Source organism: Atractosteus spatula, chromosome 12 (assembly GCF_055471065.1).
Source record: "Atractosteus spatula isolate fAtrSpa1 chromosome 12, fAtrSpa1.hap1, whole genome shotgun sequence".
Lineage (NCBI taxonomy): Eukaryota > Metazoa > Chordata > Actinopteri > Semionotiformes > Lepisosteidae > Atractosteus > Atractosteus spatula.
The window spans coordinates 41,273,199-41,285,590 of record NC_142717.1 but is presented as its reverse complement, the minus strand read 5'-3'; the positions used below and the strand labels follow the sequence as shown (position 1 = coordinate 41,285,590).

The window sequence follows — 12,392 nt, the reverse complement described above, 5'->3', positions numbered from 1 at the left end:
GGTTGAATTAAGGGGACGATTTACCTAAACTAGATTGTACAAGCTCAAAGTGACTTTTAAACAAGACATCTGCTCTTATTCTTTATGTGGAAATGCACAAATTAGGGGATAGACAATAAGGCATACTGTTTACTGTATTTTAAAAAGGCAGGATGATTGATTAACTTGTTAGAGTACTTTGAACAAGCAGCAACAGTAATGGACACATACAGGGCATTTGATACCCTGGTTTAGATCTTCAATAGGTTTTAGATAAGATTTCTCATAAAAGATTTATTCTCAAATTACAGGCAACAGACATTCTGGGGTAATACATGGGAAAGAATGAATTGTGAACTGGCCAAGGGATAGAAAGCAAGATAAGGGATGAATCCTCAAACTGAGATGGTGCAATTAGTGGAGTACCACAGGGCTTAGTGCCAGAACCAATATGCTTTCTAATTTATATCAATTAATCAATTATCAATCTAGATTCAGGTATAGCCTGTAAACTAGTCACGTTTGCTGAAATATATAAACTACTGATACAAAATGGGAAACACTGAGTTTGAAGAGGAGCCTCAACAGGCTATAAAAAACTATATAACGTGGGAAAGGAGTAAAAAAACAAAATGTTAGTACGATATATAGCAAAAATGTAGAAATTATATCAAGGGATGCTATGATAAAATTGGTCAATGTACTTTTAAGATCTCATTTAGAATATGATGTATAATTGTGTATAATTTTATTATGTTGTTACAAAAATGTTATTGCTAATCTGGAATCAATCCAGAGAAGTGCAACATTACCATGACCTACTGTCTTATACTGCTACTTGCTGAAAGCCTAGAAAAACTGAACTTTTTAAGTTTAAAACAGAGAAGACTACAAGGGAACCTTGTATAAATATTCACTGAAAAAGTCAACCCAGTAGATGTCTTAACATTCAACAGTGAAATACGAGCCAGAGGACTCTGGAAACTACAGTACATGTACAGTTAGTACGTTTAAAACTGAGAACAGGAAATGTCTATGAATCTGTCGAATCTGAATGCATCAGGAAGGTCACCATAGTCCTGTGTACAATGAGCGCTGCCCATGTTACTGTCACTAAGATAAGATAAAATATTATCTTAGTTCCATATGACATTAAGATTAAAAATGAGAACTCACCAGTATCCAGATCCCTTGGGGAGTCATTTCTGTCAGCAGTGCTAAAACCTAGTCAACACCTGGTTAGTCAAAATAATTTACTTAAATGAATTTGCTTACACTTGAACATGGTTTTCTAATCAGTTAATAGATCTTTGTTACAGTTGTAAAGATAGGAAAATATTGTAGTCTTTAAATCAAACATTTCATTTTCACCTGCCCCCAGAGTAGATTTGCAAGAGTGTCTTTGTTCTTACCCTAGAATTTTAAATGTCAGGTCCCAGTAAATATGTTTATTGGTGAGATGGGACTGATGAGAGTGCAGAGGCAATTTCAAGTAGCCTGAAGCTCTCTCCCAGTGTGTTTTTTTACATATTTGCTAGCATTTGTGCCGTTTTAGTTTGTGTTAAAGGCAGAGTTTTTGTGTTTAAAAAGACAGGTTTCAGTTAATAAAAAATTCAGTAACTGTGTCAGATAAAAATGACATAATTTCTATTTTGAAATAACTCATGTTCACACTTACAGTATGTTGAATTGAACTGAGTGTGAAAAATCCCCATCCATCACCTCCTTCAGAAAGAGTCACCCGCCATTTGAAAGAGTTGCTGTGAAATAAAAAATTGTACTTGAGCGTTTGTCTTCTTAAATATATACATTATATTTAATTTTATAACAGTTATCTGTTACCAAGTGATAAGCACACACACAGTTCATGTTGAATGTATATAAAGTACATTACAATCTCCATGTATAATGTACTGTACATCCTGACCAAATGAAACAGAGAGATGTACCGCAGCTGCTGTAATTCAATCCAGATTTTTCTCTTCCTGTGAATCAGACATTGTTTTATTACAAAAACGTAATGTTTTGCGAGAACTGGTTAGTCTATTTGTGTTAACTGTTATCAAATAACTGTTATTTAGTTGTCTCTCTTTCATATACTGTACAGTACATAAATATCATATGGGTAAATGTAATTAGGCATATGTTCATACAATGCCTTGCAAAAGTATTCAGTTTTCACATTTTTTTTACAATCTACACATTCAAAGCATAAAACTCTGTGAGAGAGTTAGTACAAAAGACAATGGAAATAATGATAATATAAGTGAATATAAATCAAACCCTTTGCAACAGTAAACAGTAAGTCTGAAAATCAGTTGTGTGATTGCAGTGCTACAGTATGGTTACCGTACCTGTCAGTGTGCATGTTTAAAATCTCAAAAGGCACTGACAAACAAAGGGAACCATATGTAGCTTGTTACAGTGTGGATAGCTGTTTTAATTTTTATCTTGCCCATTTAAGACCATTTAGTTAAAGAATTGCGCTTTTGACATTCATTTGGAAGTGCTTAGTGTGGTGCGGGAGCATTCCTTGGATCTCACAGGACAGGAGGTAGTCTTGTTGTCACATATAATCCATGTGAGTGGAATCCATTCTTGTCAGCCTGTTCATGAATCACATTGTGCTCTCACATAAATCCAGCCTTACCTTATTGGGCTTAATCTCTATATATATTGTATGTTGGAATCAGATGACTTAAAATTCAAACCCCTTAAGGCACCTCTGAGACATAATTGAAGGAAAGCTGGGACTCCAGCAGAGCTTGAGAGTGTGGAGAGTTCATAAGAGTGTCAAATGCCCTCTGTTTAGGTCAGTGAGTGCAATGCGGTTATTGCTGCTAAGGATGGGCTTCCCTTCTTATACAGCTGTTCCTTTTTATAATTAATATAATTTAATTTTCTATTAAATGTGTCATTTATATCATTCTGTATAATTTGTATCTAGGCAAAATGAAGATGTGTGAATACAACAATAAAATTACTGTAATCATAACAATTGTTGTAAATGACTGACTTAAGATAATACTGTGGATTACTGTTGAAAAATAAAACAGCAGAATGCACCTAGGTTATGCATGTCATTCTTTTAGCTGGGCAATACAGTATGTACAATAAAGTATGATACAGTAGTATAGGTGGTAGCTCAGACGGCAAGGTCATCTAGCTCCTGACCGGAAAGTCCCGGGTTCAATCCCAGCTAGGGGCAAGCGATGGAGCTTGCTCTAATTCCTTCTAGACGGCTCCCAGGTCCACTCAGCCTGCTTTCCAAATGAGTACCGGGGGCTAATCCTTCTGGGGGGTAATAGGCCGGCTGGAGCGTGATGCTGCCCACATCACTTCCACCTCCAGTGTCGGATGGTCAAGAAAACCTTTGCCCCTCATTCCCCATGGGCCTTTACGGCCTGAAAAGGGGACCTTACCTATCTACAGTGTCTGCCAGATTTATTCATACCCCAGTTGAAATAGGAACAAAACATATAGCAGAATGAGTTATAGTTAGGATAATCACTTAAAATTCCAATAATGATATACTTTATTCATAATAGCATTTTACAGTACAAAGTCATAAGCGCTATAAATAATTGTAAACTATGTTATCAGGGGATTGAATGAATTTGAGGTCACTGTATGTGTTACATTATTTATACTGTAATTGGATCTATCATAGATCTGGTAGTAACTGAGTGTGCATGTGTGCATCTGTCCATTTGTGCTTTTATTAATATGTATAATCTGTAACTTCTATGATTTATACCTTTAAAGGTACTGTATAAATCTCTTAAAGTTCTTAAGATGAAGCATTATTACTTAAATCTCAATAACCTCATCATTCTTCTTTTTACTTGTTGTATCAAAAAGGTATGTGTCATATTTTGTTTATACATTGTGGAGCTTGATTTTGAATGTTTAATAAATATTGACATTGTTCTGTATAAAGAGGAACAGCTGTAGCTTAAAATGCAGAGCACAGAAGTTGTTTGGCTCTTAAGTGTCACTCCAGCCTGTGTGTTAACACCAGGCAGTGGAACCCTGCAAAGATACAGGCTCAGAACTGTTCCTCATTAAACAGACACACTTGATTATTCATTAAGTGTTCCTTCTTTCTGTGCTGTGTGAAAAACAATGGCCAGACAAATTGTCCAGATCTCAGTCGCAGAAAACTGAAGTACTGTATAAGTAATGCTTTGGATGACCCTGCAACATTTCATGATGCTAAAAAAAATTAACAATCACCCATTTAAAAATACAAATGTGGTCATAGACGTATCACTACATGTTTGTTCTTGGTTGGTAAGTTTCTCTTACAGTGCTGTGCATTGTTTGTATTATTTCTACTTTTTTCTTTCTTTTTTATGGACATGTCATTTTCAGCTGATGTACTCTTCAAAAACATGCTTCTAATTTTTGGAGTGCAGTTCGAAGTGTGAGTTCCTTTAAAATAGCGCAAATAGCTGTATTCTTGTATGTTTGTGCCCTCCCATTTTCTTGACACCTGCATCATTAGTCCTTTTTTTAAAAAACAATTGCGCTGCACAGCTGGATGTTCTGTTCATAGTGCTAGTGTGTTTGCTTTTCTGACTGCCATTCCAGTTGTCAAAGTAGTGAAATGGCAATGTTCTTCACTGCCTGCTTCCTGCAGAACCAGATTGCTTTTTCGCTTGCGTCTTTGACAGGTTAGAAACGACACTGCTGTACTTTCTGTACACTTTCTTGAAGCAATGCAGTGACAGCTGAGTTATGGCAGGTGTCAACTGCGGACAATGCTTTGCAAACATATTTTTCTCTCCCTCTTCACCTAATGACACTCTGACAATAATGGCTTCTGCAGTGGTCAGGAGAGTAGGCAGAATGTAGTTACAAGCATACAGATCATATGCATTTTGTCCTTCATAGTGATGTGATTTCAAATACAACATCTGAAAAAAGCCAACATGGAAGAAATGTGTATATACAGTATACAGTGTGTGTACATGTTAAAAGAATACCTTAAGGAGCTGGGTAGGATTTAAGCCCTTAAGCACAAAAAGCAATAGTTTAGTACAGATGCACAGAACATTTCATGTTTTTATTTTGATATTCAGTGAGGAGCTTTGTGAAAAAAACAAAACAAAAAAATAAACATACAGTATGTTTAATCATTCTATGTATCACATTATCAAATATTACATGCAGGTTGCAAGAATAGAAAAGGCTTTTCAGCAAAAACATAGGAGAAAACACTACGCAGGTCAAATGGAATTTTTAACTCTGGAGGAAGGTCAAACACTAACCTTGCCCACTTTCACTCACCTCCATAAAAATATCATGATTCCAGAGCACCCACTCACACATTATCATTATTCTCCACCTCACTATCACCCTTGCAGCAGCTCCCTGCCTCATTCCTCACAAAACGAGGTGGGGTTCAATCAGCCTCGTGTTCAGGTTATGGTTCCCTTAATTGGATGTATGGAGCCAATAAAGCAAGCTATTTAAAATTATGCATCTACTCCTTCTTAATTAGCATTTGGCCAGATGAATGAATTTATATTTAACAAAGAGGAATGAAGCAGAGAAATGTAATTGATGGTTACTACCAACATGAGAGTGTGTATGACAATAACAATCATTTGAATCAAATTTTCTCTGTTCATTTTTGAATAGATGGTGACTGCTCCCCACCCCTCCTCCATTAATGCTTTCAACAGAAGGGTGCTCTTCCATCTGTGTCATTTCATTAAAAGCATAATTAATCTGAACACCATGATCCCAATTCAAATTGGAAGGCATGTCCGATTAAACTGATTTGTAAATGTGGAATTTAAATGATAACAACACGTAAGATTACAAATTGCTGGACTAATTGCATGCTGGTTTTCTAATGCATTGATTTCTGATAGTGAATAGTTTCCAGTGTCACAGCCTTTCCTTATTGTTTGGCTACAGAGGCTGAAGGAGTTGAAGCAGAGAGAGTTTGCTCGCAACGTCGCCTCGAAGTCCTGGAAAGATGAGAAGAAACAGGAGAGAGCACTCAGGAGGTTACATCAGCTTGCAGAACTCCGGAAGCAGTCAGAATGGTTAGTCCTCTCAGTTACGCAGCTGTCACACAGTGCTGTATTTCTTTGGCTATGAGACTGGGCTCAGATTGTATTTGTTTGAACAAGCTGAGAAATACGTTCTTGAAATATTTCATTTTTTAATGTACAGAAAATTCTTTTTTTTCCTTAACAATCCCCCAAAATAGGATTTTTTTCACATATTACTGTTTAATAAATTGAATATTGAGCTAATTATTGAGTTTTGTTAATGTTGACACCTCATGTTGATCAGCCTGATTTGTTTCAAATCATGAGACTTTATATTTTGTGCTTGAAAAATATCTTACATATACAGTAGATTACACATTGGTAATCTAGTACACTAATCTAGTGCACTCTTTGGGTAGCACATAGCACATGGAGTGACACATGTTGCTCATTTGCAATTAAGGAGACCCAGATGTTTACACCTGTAGAATTTCCTGCAACACGTGTTCCTGCAAATAAAGGTTTTGTTTTGGCTTTTTTCAGCAGCAGGAGTTAGACCCAGATACATCCCTGATTAAATATTGTGTTCTTCCTTTATTCTTATTCTGTTGTAGATAATAACATCATTTTAATTAATGTGTAATTCACATTAGAATAAAATAGAAGAGCTCCTTCTTAAACTCATCATGTGAAAAGACACAATTACAGTTATAATTAAATTATTAAATTCTCATTATGTATATGTTGGTTGAGAAAATAAAATGGGACATTTTTATTGCTGTGTTCCGCAGCACAAGAATAATAAATGTATTCGCTACAGTGGCAGTTCAGCGTAAGTGGGCGAATCAGAATTTAATGAACTGTAACTGACATGTGCATTGTATTCAGTGTTATTTTAGATTACTAACCACAGTGGATCATACAATAGTTTAAAAGCAGGCTATTGATGAATGACTCAATGTGGTAGGCTCCAATTGACTTTATTATTTCTATATTCTCACATAGACAGGACTCACTGAAAGGCCAAGTCGAATAATGATTATCCTGAAAAATGTGCTTATTGTTCATTACACAAAAAGCTGATAATTAAAAGGTCAAATGAAACATGCAATTTTGTTAAATATGTGGTAAACGTGAAAAACGATAGTTGGTAAACTGTGTACTTAATACCAATGAAAGATATTTGATGTTTATGATTAATCATTTCCCTCCTCTAGACAATGAAGGGAAACAATAAAAAAGACCAGCAAAAGATAGGATACTTGGGATAATTCAAATCATGGGATGCCATATTAAAACTGTACAATGGTTTAGTCAGACTTCATTTAGAACATTGTGTACAAATTTGTTCACCTTTGCTGCTGTAATGGTAAAACGACTCTACGACAATACGGAGAATGTTCTATTTTGTTCAGTTCAACTGGCATTCACCCAGCAAGCTTCACTTGAAGAGATTACTGCTCAGTAAAAAAAAAACTAAAAGTTTTACAATGCAATGGAGCTACTGCAGGAGATAGCTATAGAAATCAGGTTTTCAGCAGCTTACATACAGTCTCTGGGTAGATAAGGGGATGAGGCACATATTCAGGAATTTTTCAGCTTCTCTGACCTTGGTTCTCTGACTAATGTTTTGATACCCAAGAACACTTGTTCCTGCTGTCTACAGTACATACTGTATAGTACTCCTTCATTCTTTCCCACTCAAGTACCACATATTGCAGTTCAGCCCTCTGGCTGCTCTGCCTTGCTAGGCCCTGTCATTGCTCCAGAATAGGTCCAAAGCTGTGCAATCAGGTATATTAATGGGATTAAGTGAATATTTGCCCATAATAACTTATTTTTGTGCCTATTTATACAGGACACAATTGCATTACTCAAGCAATCATGGTGAAATACCTTGCAACCATGATACACTAGAGTCATTTTGACTGTTACAGAAGCAATATGTTACTTCACGAGTTAAAGAGTTTATTGGACACAGGTGATAAGGTGATTTAGTTGGTTGAATGTCAAAACAAGAAAACCAAGAAAGAAATACATATAAAGGAACAAATATGCTCCAATTATCATTAAAATAATACAGTGCATTTGTGCCATTTCCATGTTGGAGCAACACTTTAGATGCAACCTTTGTACAGCATGTTACAGATATACTGCTTGTATGGCTTTCAAAAGTGGCAATACACACCATTATCCTGTGATTTTCACAGTAGTTAATAACATTCATGACATGCTATTAGAATAATGAATTTATCCTGTTCAAATGTAATAGAAAAGATTGCATAGTTTTTTGCTGATAACTGTGAATTTCTTGTAGCTAAAGCAATTTATTTTGATGCTCAGGATAGGTTTAATATTATAGCATGTGTTTATGTCTTTACTGTATCTGGAGAAACTGGCTTGTTGATTTACACAGTATTTTCTAAAAAAAACATTTTTGCGCACAGCACAGCTGCAACATTCTGAAGATCCCTTGAGGGACAAGAGTTGCTACAGTGTGATTACAGGCCGTCACCAATTAAAATCCAGTCTGTGCCACAAGCAAATTAATAGGTTGTTCCAGCGGTGCTTCTATATTTCCACATTTCACCTTCAGTGTTGCTCAGTTATATTGCTTGTCCTTTACACCTTCCTTAAAGGTCCTAACACTTCATGCTTCTTTTTATCCACAGTGGTCCTGGAAGTGGCCCAAAGTTCAGGGCCACAACAGTCACAGCTGAGGTCCAACAACAAGAAAAAGTCATCTCTGAGAAGGACTACGGAAATGGAAATCACTACATCTTTCTTTCCCATGAAGACAATGCCCCAAACAAAGCACCCAGACGTTCGCAAGACCTGCTTGTCACTAAAGAAAGGCTCCACATCCAAAATAGCCAGTGTGGCTTAAATTCAGCTTCAGATTACAGCAACCAAAGGGCTGGTGTCTCATTTTGCTTCTCTAAAAAGGCCCAGCTGAAGCTTGAGTCCTCTGCATCAGTTTTCAGTGACAACACAGAAGAATCCAACGACAGAGAAAATCCTCAAACACATAAAGTGAAGCAAACTCTTGAAACATTTAGATCTCCTAATCCTTTACCTGGAAATACTACACTAGATATTATGGAGGAAAGACATACAGAATATCAAATGGACAAAAACATGCAAGAGAGCAAGGACAAATGCCTTGAATTCAACCAAATTTCTTCAGCACATAGTACAACTAATGACCAGTGTTTTCCATTAACAGTACCCTCTGGGTCGCTTGAGAACTCTGCTTTGGACAAAGAACTGAGAGTGTCGAGCCTAGGATCTCAATCAGAAACAGAAAGTAATGAACTGAATAAAATGAACTGTTCTGCTGTGAGTGATATCAGTCTCAAAGGTGGGCAAGCTGAGGGAGATTCAAGGCAAATGCAAAGAAAAACTCTTATACAAGAGACTATTCAAATGGAAAAAGGCACAGAAATTGTCTATGATACAGTCACAGTCAAAATGGAGGACTCTCAAAACAATGCCATGGAGGCATATGATACATATTGTGTGGAAAATGTATATGGGGGTTGTGATGAGCTGAATAAGAAAGTAGGTCCCTTCCTAAATGTTCTTAACAAAGATGGGTCAACTATGTTGAAATGGCCATCAGAGCTTTTACTTTATACAAAAACAGAGCCCTACATTTCATATAGTTGTAATCCTCTGTACTTTGATTTTAAGCACTCCAAAAACAGACAGAATGCTCATGATGACGTGCAGAATTCAAGTACAGAGAAATGTCAGTTGATCGTAACTGCTGATGAAAACAATGATAGAGAGAATGAACACAGCAACTTGGATGCTATAGAGCTACAAACCCAGGGTCACCCAGAAAATAAATTTAATAACCAAACCAAGCCAAAGAGTACAAAACATTACAAAGCATGCAAAACTCCCAATCTTAAATTAGAAGCAGACAATACATCAAGCTCTAGTTGTAAGCACAATGTAAATTCCCAGTTGGAGCCTGAAGCATGCATAGAGTCTACATGGCTTAACATGTCACTAAGCAAAGGTGTGAGCACAAAAAGATATAGATTAGGAAAGCAATCTTTAAAGGATGAAACTTCAAATGATAGTGACCTAATAGATCAAAGTCAAAGAAATATAAAGCGCTTGCTTCCCACAGTACTGGGTAAAAATAAAAAGCAAACATTTCTTAACATCAGTGGTAAAAATTATAGTGAAGAAACCTCTCCAGATCACATTGATTTAAAGGCAAACAATGATCATTTAAAATGCAACTTAAATGTTGGAGTTTGTGAAAGGAAAGGTTCCACTAAGTCTCCTAGTGAGAAGTCTGGCTCTTGGTGCAGCTTTTCAGATTTGGATACTGATAGTGAGGGTGGATCCTATCGATCTGAGAGATGTTCATCCTCGTGTGGGTCATCTTACAAGTCATCATCAAAAAGAGACACTAGCTACTCCAGAACACATGGCAGCACTTCAAGCTATAGCAAAACCTTTTCCAGCTACAGATCAAGTGATGACAGCTCCAGTGGTGACACAGCTCACTGCTCAGCAAGAGAACATGATTCCCATCAGGATTACAAGAGTGCCCACCGTCATAAAAAGAGGAAATACTCCACGTCGTCTGAGGATTCAAGTGAGATTGGCATTAACTTTAGCCACAGCATGAGCAGCAATCGAAAAAGAAACAGGAGGCAGTGGGCAATTTGTAGACGAAGCAGAAGTTCCTACAGTAGTAGCACTTCAGATCAAAGTACAGATCAACACAGTTGTTCTCGCCTGCGGTACAGCTCCAGCAGAAAGAGGCATCATTCTGATAAATCTAGATCTAAATCCAGACATTCAGGCAGTAAAAGCAGATCAATTGATATACAATCAAATAGAGAGAGAGTCAGCTTCTTCTCTAGAGATCAAATGTGTTCTTTTGATTTTGAATCAAGCAACAGCATGGAGGTAGCAAAAGACATTGGAATCCAATCTAGATGTCAAAGCAACTATACTGCAGTGAGTGATAGTAGAAAGCATGCAAGAGCTTCTCCAAATGTCAGTACTGTTGAGCAGTTTGTAGAAAAATCTCCAGACAATAATGATAAAAACATTATAGGCAAAAAACACAACAGTACGTCATCATTACCATTAATAGGAAAGCTTCCTGCTGTCAAAAGAAATGTTAAGAGAGAGGAGAATAACAAATTGAAAAGTAGTAACCGTGAAGCAGCAACAAACAGAACTCCTGTCGACCCCCCAGAATTTCAGAGTCCACTCCCAAATGCTGAGGGCAAATCTATATCAATGCAGAGCAAAAATCCGAAGTCAGATACTCTACAGACTGAGAGGCAACTACAAGACCCTAAAGGAAGAGAGGAACTTGATGCAATGCCTCGGGCTTTTTCATCAGAGGCATGTGTTTTTTCCATTTTTTCAACAGAAAAGGAGAGCATCATGTTGCCAGACTCTGGTCAGAACTATCCCCAGGGGCAGGGGCCAAAAGAGTCAGCTTTTCAGACTGGTACCCATTATGCCGAGGAAAAACAGGCTCAGATGGAAGAGACCTCAAAATGTGTTTCACCCCCTCTGACTGAGCAGCCCATAACCTTCACTCCCGATGAAATTGACAAATACAGGTTGCTGCAGCTCCAGGCTCAGCAGCATATGCAGCAGCAGCTGCTTGGGAAGCACGTGAAGCTGCTCCCAGCTCATTCAGAGGTGCCGGGCTTCAGCCCCGTGCCAGCGTTTCAGTCCGTCCCCCTACCCCAGCCAGGCCCCCTTCCCAGCATTCAGCACACGCTGCTGCAGCAGCGCTCGGTGGCATCCTTCGCTTCTGCCCTGAACCATCATGCTAGTCATCAGCCCCTGGCTCACATTCACCCTGTGCCTCAGCCGCACTTTGCACCCATTTCTCTCTCTCCAATTGCCCCAGCTCTTTTCCCTGCCCACCCAGCTGCTCTATTGGCAGGCCACCCTTTTCATTTCATCCCGGCGTCTACCTTCCACCCAACCCATCTGGCCCTCCATCCTGTGCCACACAGCTCCCTCCTCCCCGCCTTACTGACTCCAAGCTCTGCTATGGCTGCAGCTGCAGCTTCAGGTCTCCATCTGCACCCCTTATTTCACCCGCTGTTCACCGCACAGGACCTGCAGCACCACTCGGGCCCTAGCAGTTAAAGTCATTGCACACTATGAATACAGTACATTAGAAACAGTAACAGAGATAGAGGTCAGTTATACTGCAGTAATTCCTGTGTTGAACTGGTAGTGTTTGACCCCGGACAACCCCATACAGGTTTGAGGTGTCAGTTGACCCCAGTCTTTGAGTCTGGAAGCCAAAATATTCTCTGTGCTTTTTGGTATACTTTCAAATGAAATCTACACACGATGTACAACTTCTTTCCAAAGGAGCAAGGTTTCCTGTGTATTACAGAT

General features: G+C 38.1%; 1 protein-coding gene across 1 annotated transcript in view; it reads left to right on the top strand.

Annotated features, from left to right (window-relative positions):
* Positions 1-12,134, top strand: part of znf804b (zinc finger protein 804B) — a 125,595-nt gene extending 113,461 nt beyond the window's left edge. Inside the window, exons 3-4 of the mRNA XM_088929621.1 lie at positions 5,908-6,038; positions 8,660-12,134. Coding sequence (XP_088785747.1) covers positions 5,908-6,038; positions 8,660-12,134 — 3,606 coding nt within the window. The remainder of the gene's footprint in view (positions 1-5,907; positions 6,039-8,659) is intronic.
* The last annotated feature ends 258 nt before the right edge of the window (positions 12,135-12,392 follow it).